Raw genomic sequence first — 16354 nt, forward strand, 5'->3', positions numbered from 1 at the left:
TTATTAGTTGACATGATTTTGTCGGTTTCCCTAACTGTTTGGACTGCGGTAGGAGAAGACACCTTCTTACGAAGCTTCTCTGCGTGTTCCTTGATTTGAGTTGGTCACCTGTGTGGGTGAAAGGTTTTTCCCTGTTTGGTCTGTGTTAACAGATGGAGAATACACCTTCTTACGAAGCTTCTCTGCGTGTACCATGATGTGAGTTTGTCACCTGTGTGGGTGAAAGGTTTTTCCCTGTTTGGACTGTGTTAAGAGAAGACATCTTCTTACGAAGCTTCTCTGGTTTTACCTTTGAAATGTTTGATGAGATTCTTGAATATTGTAGTATTGTTAAAGCTTGATGCTTTTCTTGAAACTCTTTCATTTTGATTTTTAGTGATTTTTGGTGTGTGAATTCGTTGACTTAATGAATTGTCATGCATTTCATTTGTTTGTTATGTCTTGATTCATTTGCTCATTGTCTTTTCATGCATCTTTTATGATCTAATGTATTTTCTATCTTGATTGCCTTATGTACTTTCATTTGCTTTTATTGTGTTTTGGTTTCCTTAGGAAGGGGGATGTGTTATGATTTACTGTTTGCCTTTCCCCTTTGCCTATGTATCTCTTACCTACTGCTCAGCCAGAATGAGAGTTAGTGTGCTTGGAGATGTCTGGAATGTTGGATGATTGTTGATGTTGTGGAATGCATGGGTGCCTGGTGAGGTTGTAAGTGTCAGTTGGAGTGAGCAGACTGAGCAGCAGGGAGGCTGCTCCTGGTGGGGCATCAACTGGACTTTACATCTTCCAGTAACTTATCTGAAGCTGTACCTATGAATAAACCTACAATGTACTTATACATTACTTGGCTACAGGACTATCCTTTATTTACAACACAACACAGTTTTAAAATTGAGCTTCTCTAGAGTAGCACGCTGCACTGCTTTCTTTAGTGTACTCATAAAACGCTTAACAAGTAGGTTGGGCAGCAGCCACAAAAATGTGCTTTTCTGATGCTTTATATTCAAATGCTCCAACAAATCTTTAAACTCTCAACTGTTGAAAGGTCAGCATTGTCAGACTTCACTATGGCTGGAACACCCTATGTCACAAATATGGCATCAAGACCTTAAATGACTAATTCTTGAGTAGGAGATGAAAGATCTTCAATTAATAGAAATCGTGAGTATTCATCCATAATCACCAGCAGCTGATGTCCATTGTCGAGGGGACCTAAAAAGTTAATGGCTATTCTCTCCCATGCATGCTTTGGAAATTCTGATATGTTCATGGTGTAGTGAATAATTTTTGTAAAAAGGTAGTTGCAGAGATGACAGGCCGTCAATTCCCTTTCAATCCTGTAATCAAGATAAGGAAACCATACTCAGTCTTAGAGAGCTTGGTTTGAGGCAACGATTCCACAATGTCCTTTCTGTGCCACTTCAATTGTTTTCTGTTGCAGATTCTCCAGATTCAGAATTCTCAGCCCTTGTAGTATAAACTTCTTCCTGAGTTATGGACAGTTCATCCTTGACATGTTTGTATTTTTGATAATCCCTATCACTGGTGAGCGGTCAAGAGTGTTGGTTCAATGACTGATGTACAATGATATCCTTCAACTTTTACATGTCTCTATCATGGCTTGTGGCAGTGGTACTCTGGGCTATCAAAACGGCAGCTGGTGTATTTGATTTTATAAGTTAATATAGACCTCAGCCTCCTTGGATAGAGTGGTATTCACTCAAAATATCGAGTTGAAAATGTCGACTTACACTAATATCAATTTTAAAAATATTGTGGCACAAAAAAATCAACAGTAAGAACATCGTGGACAAGAATATCAACGTTAAGGTACCCCGCTGTTGCTTCAGGGCCATGGGGTGCACGCAAGGGGGCACATTTTGTACCCCGTGTGCATGCCCCCCAGTTCCTTCACAGCACGTGCAGGAACTGCCTTTGACGTTCCCATTGAGGTGCCCTTTTTGCAGAAGCACCGCTGTGGGATTACAAAAGAAACGCTTGCCAGACACAAAAAAACTAGTATTCTGGTGGGTGGTTCCATTAGAAGGAACAGTGTATGTTAACTGCCACTCTTCAGTACTACAATCAAGGCATTGTAATTAATATTATGGGCATTGTGTTACATAATGTTGTGCACTGTGATCACGCAGTGCTTAATTTATAAAACACTGAGTGCCAGGGCTCTTCTCGGTAGGCCACTGCAGCCTGTGCCACCCGTTGCGGCTGCCAGCACTGCAATGACAGTACCAACATAATACTTAACCACAGCAATCCTGCAAGTGTGACAATTCAGATATTTCTGGCCACACAAAGTTATAAAAATAGAGTTACAGGTTGGTATTATTAATTTTCAATGTGAATTCACTTAATAAACATGGGTGTTGTGCTCTTTTCAAAATTAAACAGGCAGCACCACCATGTAGAGTACTGTAACTGGTGTCTGTGCTGACACTTAAGTGCCGGTGCCAAGTACCAAAAAACCAACGGCACAAATTAAGCACCGGTTATCTGTGAGTTAATTTACCTACAATACAGTGTATGAGGTAAAATAGTTCCCCGATAGTAGAAGGAAGAATATTAATTGTGTTTATGGATAAGAGAATATATTTCTTGAAGTCCATGATAGATGTTAACCAAGTTTTCAATGCTAATGTTATTATTTGTTAACCTTTGTTCCATCTCATCTCCTTTTTTGTTTAAACTGGTAATATGCATGAAAAAATGTACCATGTATACCACATAGGATTTTGAATTTGATGGACACTTTGAGAAGTGAATTGAGACATATGAAAGGGAGTGGAGTGATTGAAGAAACTGAAGCCTGTGAATGGCTTGGACCTTTGGTTTTGGCAACCAAAGCAGTGGGAATTAGTATGGGGTGCATATATTTTAACAACAACATTGTTAAAATAAATGCATGCCCACGACTCAATTATGTGCGAAAATAGGATATATTTTATTTGACAAGACAGCATATCACCATAAACCAAATGGATGCTTAAGCTCCCCACACCAGCCAATGGTATCGCAGAATTCTCATGTTAACATTCTGTATGACAGTTGAATTCTATCTTCATATTATCGAAATATGTAAAACCATAACACTTTCCCCCTCCTTTTACCACATTTCTCTTTCAAGGGTAGAAATACAATGCACATTAACAAATTAAAAAATATCAGTATTACAACACACATTGACTTACATAGACATAAGAAACAGAGGGAAGAGAAACTACAATACTAAACAATTTTTTCATGTCAATATAACCCAGTGGAAATGAACAGCGTGTTCATCCTTCATCGAAAAACAATTTACAATTAATGCAAGGTAAAATCTTGCTATACATTGGACAGTGAATACGCTTAGCTGTTTACCATGCTTAAGGTTCTTTGTAACAGGGATACACCTTCTACATGATTAACACAGTGGCTTCTAATATACATATGAAACATAATGAATGCATAGGTGGATGCTTTAGGGTGCTTGAAAGGGTAAGTGTTTGCATAAATGGACTAGAAAGTAAGGAAAAGTGAACACATTAATGACTATGTGGGCAAAATGATGAGTGAGTGCCTAGATGGCTGAGGTCAGTATTTTGGGGGGTGCCATATTCCAGTTGGTGGTAGGATGCTCCTCTCCAGTGCCTTTGTCGCTCACTCAAGCATCCATTCACTCGCTCATCCATTCTTCAATTCATGTTCTAATTCTTCTGGGGCTAGTAACATTGGTTATTCTATGTGCTGTAATGATAGTCACATCAACCAATGGTTTCACCATTTGCCTATAAGCATGCAAGTGACACCCACCATAAACAATGTCTTAAAAAGTAAGACCTATTGGCTTTGTGAAAGCTTGCTGCACTTTAAAGACCTCCAGTACCCCTTGTGTCTTAGGGAGCAAAGGCCTGTTGATGAAGTGTACTAAAATAATATTTTAATCTTAAAACTTGAACGCTTCAGTTTCCATTTGCCTAGAATTCTCCATAAAATCAACGAAACAAAAAATTTAAGTTTCAAAGCCCAGAAAAAGCAGAATTATCTAAAACAAAAGAAAATATTCAACAAAGAATACAACTCTTTGTTGATGAACCATTCACAGAATCTCATCTTGCCCGCTAATAAGTTCCTAATACAACCATTAACAGATAGAAGACTAGGACTTTGCGGGTTGGAATCTGATGTGGTTTGTACAGTATAATATCAGCAGGGTATTTCAATAGTGATCTGGGCAGTAAAAGGGCTCAGTGCCAGAACAAATTGTGGCAATAATGAGGTTGGATGAAATATATCACACTAGATATTGGTTTCTAGTTGTACTGAACCACTATGTCTTCTTCGTTTTCTAATATTCTGTTTCCTTTCTGTCTTTGTGCAGCCAATGGCTTAACATACTACGAAAAGTCAAAGAAGTAAGTTAATATTGTTTCATTGTTTCCATAGCTACAATAAATATTTTCACATTTCTTCAATTTACCATGCTGTCCATTCCACATAAATATTTTGTATTTCAGTATTATTACCTGCAAACCATGTCATCTGAGGCATAAGAGCACAATAGATATGCATACATTGAAGTCACAATACAATAAGAAAGAAAAACAAGTAAAGTGTGCATTGATGGGGTGGAAATTGGTAGAGGCAAAATATTGCAACTTATTGCAACTTTTAGCTTTTAAATAAGACATCTTGCTAGGAGAATTTGTTTGAAAAGTGCAAGCGATGCAACTAGCCCCTTTCAAGAGTCTTCAAAAATCACATGAACTACAACAGTCACAGACTCGTAGGTTTGAGTGACCGCCTTCTGGGACAAGGGTAAGCCAGTAAAACTCTCATGGCGAGGAAAATAGACCAGACTTATCTCACCTATGGAGCTGCCGATGCAAGGGGCAACATAAATTTCAGGGGCGGGGAACAATTGGCCCATTATGGGCAGAACCATGAGGATCCAATAAGAAATAAATAATTACTGGCGGAATCTGTAATTTTAAGCTGATCTCAAAAGTAATTCCTCACTTTCTCCTGGAATTTCAGATGGAAAATGTGGCTATTTTAAGCATTTGCGATTTCAATATGAAAGTGGAAAACTCGTAATTCCAATGGGGTTAGTAAATGCTACTTTCCGACCAATTGATATTCAGTGGACACTCGTTATGAAGGCATTAGTCTATCAATTTGTTAAGGGTAAGCTCTGGGACATAATATTCGTCTGCATTCTAGCATTTTTCAAACCTGCCTGTAGAAAGGAATGGGCTGTGTAGAATTTTATCACACCATTCAGAAATTAGATTATCTTCTTAGAATCAAGGCAGCAGAAAACCCTTTTCTGTATACTACCCAATAAAAAACATGTTTTCTCACCTTCCCATCAAAATGAGATGGTAAAAGGCTAATTCATCCATGACTCTGCAACTGACAACATGGACATTGAACATTTCCTGCACAATTCCACCCACGCTGTATAGTTGTAAAGCCGATATATTATATTATATCAATGATTTATTGTCGCGTGACCCAACACCTTTTGGGCTTCATTGCTTTACAGAAATATGTTTCCACAAACTCTCTAGGATAAATCAAGCACACTAATTGTAAGCCTGGTTGGTATTTCAAAAATTCTAGATCACTACAAATTAATGAATGTAAATAATAAGGTACCCATTTTGATAATGGGCTCTCCTGGGTTACTGAAGCAGAATCAAGAAATCAGTTCCTCAGTGTGATCTGTAATGCCCTCCCAGAATTAAATTATCACTTCAGTGAATTTTCATTGACACTGTTATTATTGCTCTAACATGCTGAAATGACTTAAATCATTTCATATGCTGCTTCACTGTGACCACCTGAGCTCACCATGCCTATTCGTGTCCTGAAATGCCCCTTATGGTTTAACCATCTAGGAGCAGTGCTTAATTTGTGCCAATGGTTTCCGGTATGTGGCACCGGCACTTGATTGTCAACACCGGCTCTTGTGACTGTCTGCCACAAGGCAACGCTGTCTACCTGATTCAGAGATGACCACAACAATAGTTATTTATTAATTCAATGCACATTAAAAATGACTATTACATGCCAACCAAGCCATTCTTATATCGTTGAGGCTTAAATAAACAGAATTTTTACACCTGCAGGAGTGTGATGGTTAGTAGTTGTGCTGTTACTATTATTGGAAGCACTGGCAGGGGCAATGTGTGGTGCAAGCTGCAGTGGCCTCCTGATGAGAGCCTTGGAACTTATCTTTTTACAAACTAAGCACTGCTTAAGAGCTAGCAAACCTACTTCTATTGAGTGTATGTGGAAGAGTTGATAGGTAAATTCAGCTGTTAGTTGCTCTGGTGTTGTACTGTTTTTTTCTAACCTGAGTTGTGAGTTTTGAGCCCCGAAACACCTTGTCAAATGTAATTTGGATTTAGCTTAATAATAGGATTAAGGGTAAATATTCAAGCTATGGACATTTATATTGGAGTTGAATATATTTTTTAGACTATTTGACTAATTACGAGTTTGGCGGTGGAAGTGCGGTGGAGGTCGGGGACCGCCACACCAACAGTCCGATCGCTGTATTATGAGTACGGCGTTCAGAACTCCAGATAAACGCTACAACGGCAAGGGATCCATGATCCCTGGCAGTGGCGCGGTGACGCAGTGGTCTTGAGGGTGCAATACTGTTGATGGTGCTGCTGCAGCACTGCCAAGCATATTACGAGTTTCCTCACCGCCAGCAGTATCATGGCGTTTCTCACGCCATGAAACTGCTGGTGTTTAGGAAACAAGGGGGGCCTACAGGGCCCCCTCTTGCCCCTGTGCATGGGGGTGCATGCAGGGACACACATGTTGTGCCCCCCTGTGTACATTCACCACTGTTCCTGCATGGCATGGACTGCACAGTCCATGCCATGCACGAACGTGCATTGGCGGCCCTGCAACGATGCAGTTCTAAGGCTCACCTATGAAACTTTGTACTGCACCGCCATGGGATGGCCACACCACCTGCCCGCCAGACCACAAAATTACTCGTAATCTGGCAGAAAGGCGGCGATCCTGATGGCGGTCGTGGGAGCCGGCGGTAGCGGTCCGCTCTCACACCGCCAAACTCATAACTAGGCTCGATGTTTTATTTCAGAACTCCAACACAACACTTATCTCTTGCCTTATAGTAGTGCACATTGCAGGCAAACTATTTGCATTAAATCCTAATAGATGTATGAAACGATTAAGATTCTTTTAATGGTAAATCCCATCACAAATAATTCTGATTTATTGAAATATCTTAGTTGAATCAAACAGCATATGAAATATCATGTTAGCCCCATATGGCTCATCAATAAAATCTTTGTTACACACTTTTTTTCTGTGTAGTTCAGTTTTCCTGCCTCTTAGATTTTAACAGAAAAATGCTAATACTTTAAAAATATGTAAAAAGTTATGGATTGTTGGGCTAGGGCTTTTATTTGCTCTTAGGTTGCATATTTTGACACACTTTAAGATGTATATATTGATGACACTATGAGAATATATTTAGGGTATTATTTACATGGCCTTGTCAACTCTAATTAAAACCAACCAACCCTCTCCATAAAGAGTTACAAAACAATGAACTGACTTATTGTTGTCAATGATGTTTTCTCAGCATCGATGACAGCTGTGTGCAAACATTGGGATGTAAAATCTTTCCAACATCACCCAAAAGATATGAATGACTTAGGGCTAGATGCCCCAAGACATTTTGAAGTTGTAAACCATATGATTTAAGAAATCAAAGGGTAGTCACCTGAAAATTGTATTTAGCCTTGTTTTACCCCTATTTTGTGATTCAGTAAATTATTTCCAAACTGCGCAATGGGTTTAACGATTCAGTTCAAATCGCAAAGAGTGGGGGACATAAATGAGGTGTCCTAATTGCAGTTAAAAACCAAAGAATGCAATATCCCATTCACATAGGAGAAGTTCTCCCAGTTGGGAGCCTTCCCCTTTTTGAATTGTGTTTGGCAACCTCATTGTATTCACTGTTTGCTCCTGCCCTAAAGGTCTTCACTAATGGGAATTTTCTTTTGAAAGCAGTAACATTTTCTTTTTTCTAAAAAAGCACAGGCTTCTTAAAAAAATCAATTGGGAAATACGAAGACATTGATGGTCTTCTTCTGTTCCTTGCAGGGTACCATCCCTGTATTTGTAGACAATCAGAGTGGGTTGCAAATGGCTACCTGTCTAATTATTATTCATTTGGTATTCATTAGGTAAGCTATTCTGCAGGCCCCTGCCTCTGGTGATTTTACTAGTATGTATGTCACATTGCAAAAAACCGGCAGCAAGAAAAGGTGCACAATTTACAACAATAAAGTGACCTATCTTTCTGTAAATCGGGATGTAGATCCCCTGCTTCTCATTCTGTTGATTCGTCCATTGATAAGTTTTACAGTATAGAGACATATAAGCTGAGGCTTCCACATTCTTTTTCAGAGTCTGTCCCATGGTCCCCTTTCTCCAGGAAGCTGTAAGCTCCATAATGACTCTCCCTTGAAGAGATGCTGCTGGAAAGAATCTGGATCCCCTTACAGAGAGAAGAGCCAGACATGGGAAGGTAATAGATCACCTCTTACTCTCTGTATTGTATTGCTTTGTAATGTGTATAGCGCCTAATATTACTTGAATGACCTCAAAAACTGTTTCAATCTACCTAGCTTTATTTGCATGGTTGCATGAACAGGAAAGTATATGTGTGTATTGTGGCCTAAGTGGGAAGAGTTGGATGTAATACATAGGTTCTTTAATGTTGTCACTGAGATTTGGAGTGCTGCACAAGTATGTCAGTGCTCTAGATGAGTTTTTGGCAGAAAGAGTTATGCCTGTCATTACATGACATCTCCTGGTGATCTCCATGGCAGGAGTAGTCATGGTCAGGTTATATGACTACTCCCGCCATGGAGTAACTGCCACTGACAGAACATTCAGGGCAGAATGTCTGCCAACACTCTAGGTGACATCACAGAACACTCACAGGCCTCTGCCAGCATCACATCACCACAAACACATGACACAGTAACATAGTAATTGAGAAGGTCTAGTTCTTCACATCACTTCGGAAATCCAGGTGGTTGTGAAGTATTCTTGTTACTAGGGATTTTCAGAGCTTGGCTATCTGTAGTGCAAAAAGGGTTCCAACAGTGTAAAGGTTTCGGAACTTGAATAGTTCATTCGTAAATGTGAAAAGTCTATATCTGACCGTTCTTCTTAGGTAGTAGGTACAGAATTTGAGTTGTAGTAAGATGTGTCCTGCACCACAGATGGCTAATAGGAAACACAGATAGCCTTTAATGACATATGTGATCATGGTTGCCCAGGTAATGTCAGAATACCATTGTCAGAAATATTGTGTGACATAAATAATGTGTCCTAAATATTGTTTCACAAAAATGTAATTGCATTGGTTGTATTGAACCAACAACAGATACTCCACTACCATATACTCACCTGGGCCCATAAACACACACAATTGAGTAAACCGCTGGAGTCAAAGTTTATATATATATATATATATATTCTATAATTTCCGCAATAATCAGGATTAGTTATTTGGTACCTCTGTTCATCTCAAACTAACCCTTTCACTGATCAAGTAGTTCTCCCCTCTGGTCGATGGACCATTAGTTGAACTAGTTAATGGTGACAATGTACATAACTCTAACCTTTCTATATTGAAGTAAAATAGTCACAGACTCAGGAAGGTGTAAAATCTTTATCAAAAATTTCAAGTGCAGGTGAACCATCTCAAATACACAGTGCAATCACCATCATTTTTAGGAGAGAAAATGCAATTAAATCATCAGGCAAATATAACACAGACTTTCTCAATGAGCGATGTCTAAGGAGAAGGAGAGGACAGAGAGAAAAGGACAACTGCGAATAATGTGACATTATAATTACCAAGAATGGTGTAAAGACCAACCCCCTGGCCAAAGGGCTGGTAAGGGTCCCCCGGATAAGATCAGGAGACAAAGACTTCAGGACAGGATTCAGGACAGGATAGTTGACCTCTCTAGAATACCGTCCTGAAGATTCTTCTGCGTTCATCTTATCTAACCCAATTAAATTAGGATAGAAGGTTCTGCATTCGGCTTCTTCATCAGCCTCTCACAGTATCCCTCCCAGCATCAGCATCTCCCGCTCCAAGCTCACAGCATCTGGACTAACTAACTAACTGAAGCTATCTCAACTATACCTTTCGTTCTTCATGTTCCACCCACTAAAGTTTCAATATCGTAAAAATACGAGATCTAATTGGTCAGGCAAGGGGGGAAGATCATCACACCATGCTTACATGTTATCTAAATCAGTTCGACCATTGTTCACAAACCCATCCCCTTAATATTTATTCAGAATCTTAGTTCACACACGCATTCACATTTTATTTGCAACATCTTAACAGTCTGAATGTGAGTCCACATCGTTGAACTTTTTACCATCCGTTCCCAGGGTATAATACTTTGCGACCCTGGCTCCCGTTCAACATCTAAGTCATCATTCCGGGATAACTTTCAGTGGACATGCACAGACTTCCCTTTACTCAGCTTACTTCAGTTATACAAGAGAGGCCCAAATGTGCACTAGTGATAAAGTCAGAAAGACAAATATTAGTTTCACAAATAAATGGTTTCACTGTATACCACCCATCTCTACTCCATTCCCCTTTACTTATTAATACTTTCGCAGCATTAGCATTTCTAAAATAGCTTGTTTTTGTTTCAGCTAAGCGGATTCTATGCACGCGAGTCTTCAAGACTCCATGTTTGTGTCTTCTGCTCATGCGCAAGAATTTCCCTACAAGCGATAGCTCATCATACTGCGTAGATGCAGTTGACGCATGCGCAGTAAAGATTTCCCGTTTAAAGCGGTTTTAGTCCTTCGTTCATGTTATCCATATTAGTAAACACATAAGCAATCTTCACTAACCCGAGTATTCGTGTGGTGCACGTTAGTTTTACACTAAACAATTTTAGTAGCTTGTTAGTAAGCTAAAGGAGTGGATTGCTTCCGAGTAAATAGGGCAATATATTTGCAAATGATATTTAGGCCACAATAGTTATTTCAGATGATATTCTAATAACAATATCCTGGTACCATATCATTGCCAAATGCAGGAGCTGTTTTGGGCAACATTCTGGATGCAGTGGAGTATGTGAAGAACGATTATTAGAGCCCTTAGATGAAGTCAATTTTTGTAACCTAGGCTGAAGAGAATGAGGCAATTGTGGGCTGTACCCTCAGTAAGCACTCATTGGTTTCAGGGTCTTCCAAAAGAGGTATCTTCTTTCCTCTACTAAGCAGTTCAGTGCCGCAGGTTCAAATCCCATACAGCTGGTATACAGGCATCTTGGTGGTTATCTCATGCTGTGACAAAGGCTGATCTTTAGAGTCCACCAGAGCACTCATAACTTTACCCATCCGATATTGTCCTACATGTACACACACAATCTTCTAACTTTTGGCACAGTCGATCACTATGGACTCAGTATTGCATACCTAGTTACCTAATTCTTCTTTCATCCCAGACATATTTTGTATAGGCTTCCTTCCCGGCTATCTCATAGTTGCTCCAAGAGGATTAAAAAAAGTATTTACCTTCTATAAACTAACAATGCATGCTTCTGTCCTACCCAATAAATGGCAGACCTACCATTTAATTTTCATTTGCTAGTGCAATGGCAGTATTATGTGCGTGAATATATTTATTTTGTAAAATAGGGAACATAAAGATGGTCTGTGGCAGTCTTAGATTAGAGATTATTTTTATTCTCTCCACAGCACAAACAAGGCATGGCAAAGACAAATGTTCCCCCAGCTGCCTGAGACATGGATCCCAGATGCATGGAGGGGTGAAGGCTGCCTGCCTGCTAATGGGTGGAGCAGCAGCTGGACCAAGCCTGGGCTACATGGTTACATCAGCTAATGCCTCCAACTCTGGTGAAGCTCCTCCTCCAGATTTTAAGGAACTTGGTTATCACCCATCCGCAGATGTGGAAGGCTGTGGCTACAATGGAATGGACTATGAGGGAATGGACCATGATTTTGATGCCTTTGACTTTGGAGGGTTCGCCTTTTGAATCCCAGCTTTCAAGTAAGACTTATCAATGGGATTCACCCTCCCACTGCTCAAGAATGGATCTTATGAAGAAAAAGAAGCACATCAGCAAATGTTCAAAGGGTTGCAAATTATGGGTGCTATTTTAGCACCTTTCGATTATTTGACTTATTGCTTATGTTTTGAGGGAATACATATGACGGAGTACGGCACCAACCCCAAGTCCCGAAGTTTTGATGGGAGCCATGTTTATCCTGTAATGAATAAAGAATTGGCAATGTTTGTGCACTCATGATGGTAATTTTAAAATGTGTTTGTGGCATTAATATTTATGTGCCTAGCAAACATGGGCGTTCCTTGGTGTTTGTATTTTAAATAATACATCATGAAGCGATAGGATCAGAGGAAGAGACAGACAGCCTACTAAGAGAAGCTTATCAAAAGTCGCAAATGTGGATACATAAAAATATTGTCTGAACTTTTTAAAGTCTATGGCACTAGTAACAGATATCAATGAGAAGGGCACACTGTCTCTATAAAAACAAGCTAGTCACAAAATGTTAAAATACATCTGATCACTACCTTTTATGTTAATCTTGAATAAATAATATCTGCATCAAAAAGCAATACCACACCCAATTCCTCCTCAGATAAAATAATTGTGGATGTGTAAACATTTCATTCTGCATGGAAAGTCCATGCGTCAGTAAATACTCACCAGTGCAGACCTGCTGTTCTTTGAATAAGGTGAGCAATTGTGAATGACATTTTTGCAAGTTTCTGAAGAGTAGAACATTGGTCACTTGATTTTGAATTTTGCCACTGATCTGACTGTAGAGCTCAATATTTCATAATTACAACTTCCCTTTTCCTTGTAACAGTCATTACATGCTGAAGGTTGCCGATGAATTGCTGCAGGTGATATCATGTCCAGCCAATTTTCAGTGCAGGTTTCAAGATCATGTTAGTAAGAGTTCCAGTACTTTGGTATGTGTCTTGAAAGTTGATGTATTCCTCTGGTAAGATTTGCAGCATCTGTAATTTCTCTAGTCTATCTTCTCACTTTCTTAGGAATGAAGGCTCTAGGGGTTTTAATAATTGTCAAGAGCTTCTACTATTGTTGTCAATGCTTTTCAAGATAGGCTCTGTGGTCTATGGATCCTCCTTTTAGTTACAGATTGACCAGGGGTTACTTTTTTATCACTTCCTTCTATTTTGTCAGGACTGCCTTTCTATAGAAGCTCTTTGGCCTCTCCAAATTGCCTCACTTTACCTAGCCAAGAAATAACTTTTCCAGGACTTTTGCTTTAGATGTCAGCCTTAATTTGTAGGTTCTGCTGTGGCAACGTCACTTAGTTATTTAATTTCTGCAGCCTGCTCTTTTATATATTGATTATTTTTTAAGCTATAGGAAGATGACCTGCACACAAGTTTCTAATGACTTCTGTACATCTTTGGGAAATATTTGCCCTTGAGAATGGTGGTCTAAGCATGGCTTGCAGGTCCCTGAAGGTCAGGGATAGCGGATCCCTTACATGCTTGAATGGTTTCTAGTCATTAATCACTGTGCTAAAGTAGAAATTCTAATTTTTTTAGTAACCTTTCAAATTAAGCTTTATTACTGATGTTGAATTGATTCCATGGTTCTGATCTCAGCGTCATGGTGTGTCCATCCTGGAGAAAACAGAGGTACATATGATGAATTAGAAGTGACCCATGCTGGTGAATGGTTGTGGTCATTTGTGTTCTGTATGTTAGCAATGTCTATTCCACTTTGTCATAATGTGACTGATTTAGCATGAAGCGGCATATCTGTTAGTTTCATTTAGTTCATGTGTTCTGATGTATTGCTTCTCTAGTGGGGACTTCCTTGCATCTGATATGGTGAACATTCAAAACATCAAAAAGGGTAGCTTTGGACAATGCTGGTGTATTCGGCCTAAATAGTAACATTCAGTAGTTTCCCAGTCCCGCAGTCCTGGTGCTTCCAGAGAGAGGGAATGGCCACCAAACACTCACAGAAAGGATATAAAATTCCCAAAAGTTCAACAATGATCCACGTCTCCAGTAGCTCAATATACAATACTCTGATCACTGTTAATGTTCAAATTATTCTTTATTACTCCTCCACTCTAGACAAAATGTGTTTCATCTTGATGCAAATTCATCATGGGTAGAAGACCAAACAACATATACCAAAGTTACTAACAGGTTTATGCAAAGTATAAGGTGCTCATCACCAAACAAGTCATGGTACGTCCATGCTGAAAGAATGGATTTTAAGTCCAAATCACCCCTTAGGAATACCCATGTGTTCACTTATCAGGTTACTGAAACACTGTAACACAATTTGGTCCAGACTTCAGATGTCTTGAATGTAAACCATAACTGCAGGGCTAATGAATAATCATGTGATTGATTCTATTTTTTGAGATGTTGACCATCATTCATTGTTTGATATGTTCTCAAACCAAACTTGTTCTACTTAGTATGAATGCTAGTGGCACACATATTATTTGTTCTTGTAGATGAGTTTAATCACTATTAATAACCATTTTTACACAGTTATTCCTGATGTACTACATACAAAAATTACAGAAAAAGTGCTCGGTGTCCCTCGTGTTTACACAAACAGAAAGAGAGTGATTAAAAATGATTATTACAATCAAATAAAATCATGGAGCCGTTAAGAGGCTAGTACCATTTTTATAGTCATTTCTTGACAATAAACAATGCGACTTGTTATGCCTGTAAAAGATTAAAGAAGATTGTAATAAGTCCCAAATGAACCATTGTTTTGTCGAATAATTGGGTCACGATCACTCATGAAAAGCCATTTTGGACTATTTTCAATTAAATTGGTTCCCAAAGCATTTTTCTCAGTTTTGGGTATAGGTCAGTGGCAATTGGGGACAGTTGGTTGTGTGTACTCTTTCTTGACACTTGTGTCCCAGGACATCAACTACTATTGCACTCAGGTTGGATAACCAAGTTACTTCCTTTCTATAATTGACCTACTATGAGCTGCTAAGTCAATGAAGATGGGATGGTTTTAGGTTTAGAAAACATATACAATTTGATTCAGTAACTCAATGTCCAGTTAGAACTGTTGTTTTTTCAAAAGAATATTTACAGATAGACAAAGTGCGGAGGTTAACATCAAAGCTTAATTTTAGACGGTGGGCCACCGACACTCATTTTTAGGGACTGGCCCTTACTTTTCCTCATCAGACTTTGACACAGAGCATGTGAGATAACGACAGAAAAGGAGGAAAGAGCAGGAAGAGGAAGGTGGAGAAATTGTGACAGAGGGAGAAAGCAGAAACCTGCCACAGTGAGATAAAGGGGTAGGTGAGTGTTTGGTAGTGGATTAAGGAGGAATGAGGTGTCCCGGGCTACCCTAAACTGTTTTATACTGCTCATATTATGAGGTGTTTTAATTCAAATAACCAAGGGATCTACAGATGATGTTATACTATGGAGAGCATGAATCATTGGCACTCTCCTCAGGCCTATGGGTTTCACCTATATATCATGGGCAACGTTGTTTTTTGACTAATTATGTGATGATTTGTCTACCCTTGGTACTGGCATCTGAAAACCACAAAAATGTTAATTAGCATGGCCAAACCACACAAATAATTTCTAAAATCTATTTTACAAATGCCACTGGGTTCTGGAAGAAGCACACACAGTTCAACAAGAGAGTAAATATATAATACCAGCTGGTGTGCAAACCAATGGTGCTACTTGTGCATGCAATGATTTGCCTCCCTAAGGTGCAACATTTTAAGGGAATGTATTTGCAAATGGCTGATTGTGCTTAAACATTTTCTGTGGTGCTGGTAATGACAAGATAATGGACAGCTCATGGTTCTATTGACTCGGACTGCTTTTTGGGGTGACTGCACCATTAGCTGAGACATCTTCGAAACTGTATATCATAGGTAGATAGGTTAAACTGATCTGAAATCTGTATCCCCAGGCCTAGTCTAAAGGCAAAAACTCAAGGAACTTGAGTGAAATTAACACTCATTGTGTCCCTCTCAGGCTGGACACTGGAGGACCAGGACTTTAACAAATTCAGAGAGAGAGGTGTTCAAGGAGCAATGCAGGCTGCATTCTTTCTAGCGTCAATGTATTTTAGTATGCAGTATGCAGATATACTTGGGTTCATTCAGTGTCATGACCTTATATGCCACTGGCTCTAAGGCAAGCACGGTCATTTTCCTGTCATATGTGAATAGTGTGGGCCTGCTTTTGCAGCAGCTTTCGCTT

The 16354-nt window shown here is 39.3% G+C and overlaps 1 protein-coding gene across 1 annotated transcript in view; it reads left to right on the forward strand.

Annotated features, from left to right (window-relative positions):
* LOC146798065 (uncharacterized) overlaps nt 1–15957 on the forward strand; it is a 259921-nt gene extending 243964 nt beyond the window's left edge. The window contains exons 3-5 of the mRNA XM_085625287.1: nt 4376–4409; nt 8458–8578; nt 11800–15957. Coding sequence (XP_085481413.1) covers nt 4376–4409; nt 8458–8578; nt 11800–12098 — 454 coding nt within the window. The 3' untranslated portion in view covers nt 12099–15957. The remainder of the gene's footprint in view (nt 1–4375; nt 4410–8457; nt 8579–11799) is intronic.
* The last annotated feature ends 397 nt before the right edge of the window (nt 15958–16354 follow it).

Source organism: Triturus cristatus, chromosome 9 (assembly GCF_964204655.1).
Source record: "Triturus cristatus chromosome 9, aTriCri1.1, whole genome shotgun sequence".
Taxonomy (NCBI): domain Eukaryota; kingdom Metazoa; phylum Chordata; class Amphibia; order Caudata; family Salamandridae; genus Triturus; species Triturus cristatus.